The sequence below is a fragment of the Labrus bergylta genome, chromosome 16 (genome assembly GCF_963930695.1).
Source record: "Labrus bergylta chromosome 16, fLabBer1.1, whole genome shotgun sequence".
In the NCBI taxonomy this organism is placed as follows: domain Eukaryota; kingdom Metazoa; phylum Chordata; class Actinopteri; order Labriformes; family Labridae; genus Labrus; species Labrus bergylta.
The window spans coordinates 335,803-347,642 of NC_089210.1; the positions used below are offsets into that span (position 1 = coordinate 335,803).

Genomic DNA, 11,840 nt, shown 5'->3' on the forward strand with positions numbered 1-11,840 from the left:
ACAGAAGATAAAGAGGAAGGTCAGAAGATACGGATCAGCTGATTGGAGGACGACCTGACAGTGGCCTCGCTGTGGCGGGTGCTGCTGATGGTCACATGGACCCTGCCACCCCCCCCCCCACCATGAAAAGAGAGCAGCAGCCCCCCGAGGCGCTGTCCTCTCCAATCAAAAGACTCTCTGATGAAGTTTAGTTTTTATCAGATGTAATCACGTCACTGCGGTTCCACACATTTCGATTCCAGCTCAGACTGGATCCTCTTCCATAATGTCTGACAGAGAAACAGGACGACAGTCTGAGAAGGTGTCACAGTTCGGTTCTTCTGCAGAGAGTTAGAAGTAGTTAAAAGAGCTTCATCTGTTTACAAGCAGGAGAGCAAAGAGACCAATACCTGAGCTGTCGGGGTACCAGAAGTTTACATTCTCATGAGATAGAGGTAAAAACTGAACGATATCGATGCCTGGACGGAAAAAACAGAAATCCTAAACACCGGTCATTTCTTGTTTCTAAAGTTCCAGACAAACGCCTGCACACCGACTAAAATGCACAAACAGAAAATGTTGCCGAGCGTGCAGTTTACCTTCAGTTTGTGATCGATTCCTTCCTCTCCTGCACACCTGACTCATGTTTTTAAAGTTTCAGGACTTTCTGATCCTAACGAGCGTTAAAGGTCCAATCAGTGAGCTGTGTAGAGAGTGAGATGATAAAGGTATCTTACTCTCTGATCATTAAGGAAACATGCTATGTTGAAGTGCTGGCTTCTCTGACAACAATGCAGCAGCCAGTATGTCCTCCTTCTAACTTTAGATTCTGCTCCTGAATGCTCTGGATTTGTTTGGACCAGAGAAGGTAGGCGCTTTAAGACACGCCCCCACACGGCCGTTTTGGACTCCCCTTGGTTTGTCAGATATGAGAGCAGTTATCAGGTCAACAGGTGTTGCAGCGATGGAAGCGGTCAAGAGAAGTGGTTCAGATAGAAGTGATTGTACCCGACCTAAAAAGCCTCTGCATGTTTCTAATAAGCTCCACGAGCAGAAACGTGCTCAAACTAGGATCAATATTGGAGATGCTTTTGAAAAATGGAGAGAGGTTAGAACACAGAAAGGTTTACAGACCCATGCAGAGCTGGATAAACACTGAAGCTTCAGAGTCCACCACATGGTGACCTGAGTGAGCATCCACTCTAGAGAGGAGGGGGGGGGGAGACAGCTCTATATGATGTTTAGTCTGCAGTACCCATTTTAAACACTAGGGGCCAGAGTTACATACAGCTCCTTCAAAATAAAGCAGATGTCATCGTTTTAAAACATGATTAAAAAGTATGTAATATTTTAAAGACTTTGAAGGTTTGGATTATTTTGAGCGAGGTCGTCTCAGTTTGTTATTGTGAGCCTGAACGTTCTTCAGTTTACCTGTGTGTCTCTCTCAGGTGTGAGCAGCTCGTTGTTTAATAACAGCGTGTGACGGTGGCTGACGTACGATGAATAACTCAGACAAAGTCATTTATACAAAAGAGTTTATTCATCACAATAGAAACTTCTTTCTCCTCAAAAAAAGAAACACAACACAGGATTCTTTCTATAAAACAAGTAGTTACAGCTCCCCCTTGTGGCTCTGAGTGATATTACAGCAGTGGTGTGTTTTAGAGTCTGTTGGGTCTCATGGAGTCCCTCATGGAGGTCTGTGTGAACAGGGAAGTTCTGTGTCTCTGACCTGATTCCATCCATGTGGAGTTTAGTCAGTGATGATGAGCTCATCACAGCCCCAGTCCTCATAACTCCCATCAGGGAGGTACCTGCGGATGATGATGGGGATCTTTCTGCTCCTGGAGGAAACAAAAAGAAATGAGAGGCTTTACCTCCTCCTGCAATAAAGACAGTGAGTTCATGTTTAAAGAAAGGTTAAAGAGATGATATGATGTGTTTCACTTACTTCAGCTCTTTCATTGCTATCTGCAGCGGGTCTGTTTCTCCCTCCAGCTCCACCATGACAGGAGCGCACATCCTGTTGGAAACAAGCAACAGCTCAATCATGTTCTGTTTTATATCCAATCAAGACACTGAACAGCCCTGTCTGTTATCTTTAGTGGGCGGGATCATTGTAACAGCGCCCTCACAGGTGAGGCGGCTACAGCTCGTCCAGAACGCATCACACCCGTTCTTTTCAATTCAATTCAATTCAATTCAAAAAACTTTATTTGTCCCCGGGGGGCAATTCAAAGGCACACAGTGCAGTAAATTAACAACAGTCCAAGTAAACAAAACATTTCAACCGAAATATAAAGTGTCAATTTAAATACAACTTAAAGCTTAAACTTAAAATACAAACTATAAAAGAGTAGATATAAGTGGACAGTGATCGGACTAACAGATGTAAACAGATGTAAACAGAACTATGTGCAGTAAATGATAAATAAATATATATATACAGAGCTATGTGCAGGTAGGCAAATACTAAATGATAAGTTATTAAGGTGAATAATGGAACAACAGAACTAATATAAACAATATAACTGTGAAGGTAAAAATTAGATAAATAAAGTGACCGTAGTGCAATGATGGATAAGAAACATCAGAAATAAATTAACCAGAACTGTATGAATACTGAAATAGAAAGGATAGAATAAAGTGATGTAGTGCATGAGACCAGATAAAGCAGAGGCAGTTAAGGTGCATGTCAATATAAAGGAAGTTCACAGCTGAGAGTCTGCATTGGGTGAGAGGTGTTGGTGTCTGTTGGGGGGTTAGGAGTTGAGGAGCTGGACCGCCCTGGGAACGAACGTTGATCTTCTCCTCTGTGTCCTGCAGCAGGGACAGTGAAGCCGGCGTCCTGAGGGGAGCCACTCAAACGCTGGGAAGAGAGCGTGTGAGGGGTCCTGCATGATCCGACCTGCTAGCCTGATTGTCTGTTGCTCATAGATCGATGTCAGAGTCCTTACAGGTAGCAAGTTAAAAGTTTGTCAGCCAGGATGTGAGGCTGCAGGGTGTTGAATGCAGAGAAGTCTGCAAACAGGAGTCTGGCTGAGGTGTTGGGGTGCTCCAGGTGTTTTTGAACAGTGTCTATTATGAATGTTTTTGCATCATCGACACCTCTGCCTGCACGATAAGCAAATTGTAGCGGGTCCATCCATGACTCGGTTTCTCTGATGATGTGTTGTTTTATGATCCTCTCCATGGCCTTCATCCCCAGAGACGTGAGGGCCACAGGCCTGAGGTCATTCAGTGATTTGGCGGGGCTTTTCTTGGGGATGGGGATAACTGTGGAGTGTTTCCACAGCTGGGGGACTGTGCTGCTGTCCATAGAGCTCTGGAACAGGGTCTGAAACACGCCCCCTAGCTGCTCAGCACAGTGCTTCAGGATGCAGCCACTGATGTTGTCTGGACCAGGTGAGCTGCTCTCACCACATCCTCTCTGCTGAAGGTGAGTGCAGAGTCACTGGGCTTGAGCATGGACACTGTTCCTTCCAGCTGTGTGGTGTTGTCCTTCTTGAATCTGGTGTAGAATGAGTTGAGATCGTTGGGGAGAGAAGTAGAGCTGCTGCCTCGATGGTTTTGATGTTGGTAGCAGCAGTGTTCACAGCAGCCATGTTTTTGAGGCCCTGCCAAGCTTTGCGGAGGTTCCCCTGTGTGAATTTTTCCTCCACTTTGTTCTTGTACTTGAGTTTGGCAGTTTTTATGGCTTGCTTGACTTCTCTGTTTACCTCCTTTTTCTCCATTTCGGAGCCGGTGAAGAAGACCCTTTTCTTCTTGTTGAGGACCTCCTTGAGTTCTTTGGTGATCCAAGGTTTATTGTTGGGGTAGATTGTGACTGTTTTGGAGGGGATGATGTTGTCCACACAGAAGGAGATGTACGATGAAACAGTGTCCACATGCTCATTAATGTTGTTGGAGGGGGTCAAGAGGTTATCCCAGTCAGTGGATTCAAAGCATCCTTGTAGTGTAAGAATGCTTTCGTTGGTCCACTGCTTGATGTTCTTAACAACTTTCTTAACCCTCTTTATTACAGGAGTATATGCTGGAGCAAGCAGGACGGCATGGTGGTCAGCAGAGCCAAGAGGGGGGAGAGCAACAGATCTGTATGTGTTAGGAACTGAACCATAGCATTTATCCAGTGTCTTCCCCAGGCGGGTGCTGCATGTAATGTACTGCTGGTAGCCTTTTAGTGCTTTTTCAGGAGAGCAATGGTTGAAATCGCCCAAGATGAATTTGGGAGAGTCCGGTGATATGAGTTCCAGTTAATTTAATAAGTTTGTGATGTGTTCAGTGGCTGTGGCTGCGTTAGCTCTGAGGTGGATGTAAACCAGGATGAGAAAAAGCTGTGGGAATTCTCTGGGGAGATAGAAAGGGCGAAGGGAGACAGCCAGAAGCTCGATGTCCGAGGTGCACAGTTTCTCCCTCACGATGATCGTCGAGCACCAGCGTGTGTTTACATAAAGACACACGCCGCCGCCATGTTGTTTCCCAGTGAGCTCACTGTCTCGATCAAGTCTTAAAGGGGGGGAGAAGCCATCAACGTGCAGCGTGTTATCATCGTCGTTCTTATTAACCACGTCTCAGTAAAAGCGAGAACAGAGGCAGTCCTGTACTCATGCATGTGGTTAATGTTGGCCTGTAACCCGTTTTGTTGCGGAGGGAGCGTACATTAGCCAGGATGATAGATGGAAGCAGCCGTTGTTTACATGTCTCCCGTTTGAGCCTGGCTCTGATTCCTCCCTTTCTCTTTCCCCTCCTGGTTACCTTGTTATTTCTGTGAGTGGAGTTGTCTTGGCTGACTGAGTTATCCTGGAGAATTTCTTCAGGAAGCATGTCTGTGTTGATGGCGTGATGAGTTTTAAGTCCGAGCTGCAGCAGAATGTCTCTCTCGGTTCGCGACTCGCCAGGAACGTTGTTTCTGCTCGCAGTCACAAACTCCCAGAGGAGACAAACGTGCAGAAATGCCCCAAAAAGAATTTGTGGATCCATGCCAATTGTAAATAATTCCGGGGGATGAAAAAGAAAAGAAAGAAGAAGACTGCTGTGTGCTGTAGTCCGTTTGTCGCGGTGTTAACGGTTGTAAACAAAGAGCAGGGCTATGAGAGGACGAGCGCGGGAAAAAAGAAGTTCGCTTCGTCTGTGTAGTAGTGGTTAAAAGTTATAAAACACACACTTCCTGTGTGTCCTCTGGAAAAACCGTAGAAAAACAAAATAAACACTAAATAATTGCTCTGTGAGCCGGCCGGTCTTCCGCACGAGAAGCGACCTGGAACTGGAAGTCAAACGCTGCTCTGGCTCCCCGGGTCCCAGAGGGTCGGATTATATAATCCTGTTACTGGTTTTTAAATCACTTAAAGGTCTCGGCCTAAATACCTCCTCACACTGCATGAGACCCCCCAGACCCCCTCAGTGTGCCTAGGCCTCCACAGGAAGTGAAAATGAGAACAGGAGGGTCTTCTTCAGGTCGGGTTCTGTTAAACCTGAATGAATAATGAAGCGTTGATTCTGTCCTCACTCGTCCGTGAGCTTCAGATAAAAGAAGGAAAGAGGAAACACTCACGCTATCTGGAGAGCTCGCGTGCCGAGGACTCGGGCTCTCTCGTATTTGGTCATGTACGGTGTGGTAATCCTCTTCTGGTTCGCCTGCGAGCCTTCACCTGCGGGGAGGATCTGAACGTTCTCCTGGTCCTCCTGCTCGCCACAAAGCGTGTCAAACATCACACAGGTTTATAATCACACATCATTACATCATCACACACATTAATACACTCCTTTAAACACATCATTACATCATCACACACATTAATACACTCCTTTAAACACATCATTACATCATCACAGCTGTATATTTATCATCTCAATCTGCTGTTTGGAGTTATTAGTGAAACTTATTTAAATGTTGAATAAAGTACAGAAACAAAACATTTAACATCAAACTTACGTCTTCTGCGTTTTCCAGATCATCTAATCCTTCATCCTCCTCGCCATCGTCAAAGTCTCCGTCATCGAAGCTTCAAACACACACACATTAAATCAATAAACACACACACATTAAATCAACAAACACACACACATTAAATCATTAAATCAACAAACACACACATTAAATCATTAAATCAACAAACACACACACATTAAATCAACAAACACACACACATTAAATCAACAAACACACACACATTAAATCAACAAACACACACACATTAAATCATTAAATCAACAAACACACACACATTAAATCAACAAACACACACACATTAAATCATTAAATCAACAAACACACACACATTAAATCAACAAACACACACACATTAAATCATTAAATCAACAAACACACACACATTAAATCAACAAACACACACACATTAAATCATTAAATCAACAAACACACACACATTAAATCAACAAACACACACACATTAAATCAACAAACACACACACATTAAATCAACAAACACACACACATTAAATCAACAAACACACACACATTAAATCATTAAATCAACAAACACACACACATTAAATCAACAAACACACACACATTAAATCATTAAATCAACAAACACACACACATTAAATCAACAAACACACACACATTAAATCATTAAATCAACAAACACACACACATTAAATCAACAAACACACACACATTAAATCATTAAATCAACAAACACACACACATTAAATCAACAAACACACACACATTAAATCAACAAACACACACACATTAAATCATTAAATCAACAAACACACACACATTAAATCAACAAACACACACACATTAAATCAACAAACACACACACATTAAATCATTAAATCAACAAACACACACACATTAAATCAACAAACACACACACATTAAATCATTAAATCAACAAACACACACACATTAAATCAACAAACACACACACATTAAATCAACAAACACACACACATTAAATCAACAAACACACACATTAAATCATTAAATCAACAAACACACACACATTAAATCAACAAACACACACACATTAAATCAACAAACACACACACATTAAATCAACAAACACACACACATTAAATCATTAAATCAACAAACACACACACATTAAATCAACAAACACACACATTAAATCATTAAATAAACAAACACACACACATTAAATCAACAAACACACACATTAAATCATTAAATCAACAAACACACACACACATTAAATCAACAAACACACACACATTAAATCAACAAACACACACACATTAAATCATTAAATCAACAAACACACACACATTAAATCAACAAACACACACATTAAATCATTAAATCAATAAACACACATTAAATCAACAAACACACACATTAAATCATTAAATCAACAAACACACACACATTAAATCAACAAACACACACACATTAAATCAACAAACACACACACATTAAATCAACAAACACACACACATTAAATCATTAAATCAACAAACACACACACATTAAATCAACAAACACACACACATTAAATCAACAAACACACACACATTAAATCATTAAATCAACAAACACACACACATTAAATCATTAAATCAACAAACACACACATTAAATCAACAAACACACACACATTAAATCATTAAATCAACAAACACACACATTAAATCAACAAACACACACACATTAAATCAACAAACACACACACATTAAATCAACAAACACACACACATTAAATCAACAAACACACACACATTAAATCAACAAACACACACATTAAATCATTAAATCAACAAACACACACACATTAAATCAACAAACACACACACATTAAATCAACAAACACACACACATTAAATCAACAAACACACACATTAAATCAACAAACACACACATTAAATCATTAAATCAACAAACACACACATTAAATCATTAAATCAACAAACACACACACTAAATCATTAAATCAACAAACACACACATTAAATCATTAAATCAACAAACACACACATTAAATCAACAAACACACACATTAAATCATTAAATCAACAAACACACACATTAAATCAACAAACACACACATTAAATCAACAAACACACACACATTAAATCAACAAACACACACACATTAAATCAACAAACACACACATTAAATCAACAAACACACACACATTAAATCAACAAACACACACATTAAATCAATAAACACACACATTAAATCAACAAACACACACATTAAATCAATAAACACACACATTAAATCAACAAACACACACACATTAAATCAACAAACACACACACATTAAATCAACAAACACACACACATTAAATCATTAAATCAACAAACACACACATTAAATCAACAAACACACACACTAAATCAACAAACACACACATTAAATCAACAAACACACACACATTAAATCAACAAACACACACACATTAAATCAACAAACACACACACATTAAATCAACAAACACACACACATTAAATCATTAAATCAACAAACACACACACATTAAATCATTAAATCAACAAACACACACACATTAAATCAACAAACACACACACATTAAATCAACAAACACACACACATTAAATCATTAAATCAACAAACACACACACATTAAATCAACAAACACACACATTAAATCATTAAATCAATAAACACACATTAAATCAACAAACACACACATTAAATCATTAAATCAACAAACACACACACATTAAATCAACAAACACACACATTAAATCAACAAACACACACACATTAAATCAACAAACACACACACATTAAATCAACAAACACACACACATTAAATCAACAAACACACACATTAAATCATTAAATCAACAAACACACACACATTAAATCATTAAATCAATAAACACACACACATTAAATCAACAAACACACACACATTAAATCAACAAACACACACATTAAATCATTAAATCAACAAACACACACACATTAAATCAACAAACACACACATTAAATCAACAAACACACACACATTAAATCAACAAACACACACACATTAAATCAACAAACACACACATTAAATCAACAAACACACACACATTAAATCAACAAACACACACACATTAAATCAACAAACGCACACATTAAATCAACAAACACACACACATTAAATCAACAAACACACACACACACATTAAATCAACAAACACACACACATTAAATCAACAAACACACACACATTAAATCAACAAACACACACACATTAAATCATTAAATCAACAAACACACACACATTAAATCATTAAATCAACAAACACACACATTAAATCAACAAACACACACATTAAATCAACAAACACACACACATTAAATCATTAAATCAACAAACACACACACATTAAATCAACAAACACACACACATTAAATCAACAAACACACACACATTAAATCAACAAACACACACACATTAAATCAACAAACACACACATTAAATCATTAAATCAACAAACACACACACATTAAATCAATAAACACACACACATTAAATCAACAAACACACACACATTAAATCAACAAACACACACATTAAATCATTAAATCAACAAACACACACACATTAAATCAACAAACACACACATTAAATCAACAAACACACACACATTAAATCAACAAACACACACACATTAAATCAACAAACACACACATTAAATCAACAAACACACACACATTAAATCAACAAACACACACACATTAAATCAACAAACGCACACATTAAATCAACAAACACACACACATTAAATCAACAAACACACACACACACATTAAATCAACAAACACACACACATTAAATCAACAAACACACACACATTAAATCAACAAACACACACACATTAAATCATTAAATCAACAAACACACACACATTAAATCAACAAACACACACACACACATTAAATCAACAAACACACACACATTAAATCAACAAACACACACACATTAAATCAACAAACACACACATTAAATCAACAAACACACACATTAAATCAATAAACACACACACATTAAATCAACAAACACACACACATTAAATCAACAAACGCACACACATTAAATCAACAAACGCACACATTAAATCAACAAACACACACATTAAATCAACAAACACACACACACACATTAAATCAACAAACACACACACATTAAATCAACAAACACACACACATTAAATCAACAAACACACACATTAAATCAACAAACACACACACATTAAATCAACAAACACACACACATTAAATCAACAAACACACACACATTAAATCAACAAACACACACACATTAAATCAATAAACACACACACATTAAATCAACAAACACACACATTAAATCAACAAACACACACACATTAAATCAATAAACACACACACATTAAATCAACAAACACACACACATTAAATCAACAAACACACACACATTAAATCAACAAACACACACATTAAATCAACAAACACACACACATTAAATCAACAAACACACACACATTAAATCAACAAACACACACACATTAAATCAACAAACACACACACATTAAATCATTAAATCAACAAACACACACACATTAAATCAACAAACACACACACATTAAATCAACAAACACACACACATTAAATCATTAAATCAACAAACACACACACATTAAATCAACAAACACACACACATTAAATCAACAAACACACACACATTAAATCAACAAACACACACACATTAAATCAACAAACACACACACATTAAATCAATAAACACACACACATTAAATCATTAAATCAACAAACACACACACATTAAATCAACAAACACACACACATTAAATCAACAAACACACACACATTAAATCATTAAATCAACAAACACACACACATTAAATCATTAAATCAACAAACACACACATTAAATCAACAAACACACACACATTAAATCATTAAATCAACAAACACACACACATTAAATCATTAAATCAACAAACACACACATTAAATCAACAAACACACACACATTAAATCATTAAATCAACAAACACACACACATTAAATCAACAAACACACACACACACATTAAATCAACAAACACACACACATTAAATCAACAAACACACACACATTAAATCAACAAACACACACACATTAAATCATTAAATCAACAAACACACACACATTAAATCATTAAATCAACAAACACACACATTAAATCAATAAACACACACATTAAATCAACAAACACACACATTAAATCAACAAACACACACATTAAATCAACAAACACACACATTAAATCATTAAATCAACAAACACACACACATTAAATCAACAAACACACACATTAAATCAACAAACACACACACATTAAATCAACAAACACACACACATTAAATCAACAAACACACACATTAAATCAACAAACACACACACATTAAATCAACAAACACACACACATTAAATCAACAAACGCACACATTAAATCAACAAACACACACACATTAAATCAACAAACACACACACACACATTAAATCAACAAACACACACACATTAAATCAACAAACACACACACATTAAATCAACAAACACACACACATTAAATCATTAAATCAACAAACACACACACATTAAATCATTAAATCAACAAACACACACATTAAATCAACAAACACACACATTAAATCAACAAACACACACATTAAATCAATAAACACACACACATTAAATCAACAAACACACACACATTAAATCAACAAACACACACACATTAAATCAACAAACGCACACATTAAATCAACAAACACACACATTAAATCAACAAACACACACACACACATTAAATCAACAAACACACACACATTAAATCAACAAACACACACACATTAAATCA

General features: G+C 37.2%; 1 protein-coding gene across 1 annotated transcript in view; it reads right to left on the reverse strand.

Moving 5' to 3' along the window:
* Positions 1–1,497: 1,497 nt before the first annotated feature.
* polr2f (RNA polymerase II, I and III subunit F) overlaps positions 1,498–11,840 on the reverse strand; it is an 11,347-nt gene continuing 1,004 nt past the window's right edge. Inside the window, exons 2-5 of the mRNA XM_065965059.1 lie at positions 5,912–5,981; positions 5,531–5,661; positions 1,931–2,002; positions 1,498–1,823 (exon numbers count right to left, since the gene is read on the reverse strand). Coding sequence (XP_065821131.1) covers positions 1,733–1,823; positions 1,931–2,002; positions 5,531–5,661; positions 5,912–5,981 — 364 coding nt within the window. The 3' untranslated portion in view covers positions 1,498–1,732. The remainder of the gene's footprint in view (positions 1,824–1,930; positions 2,003–5,530; positions 5,662–5,911; positions 5,982–11,840) is intronic.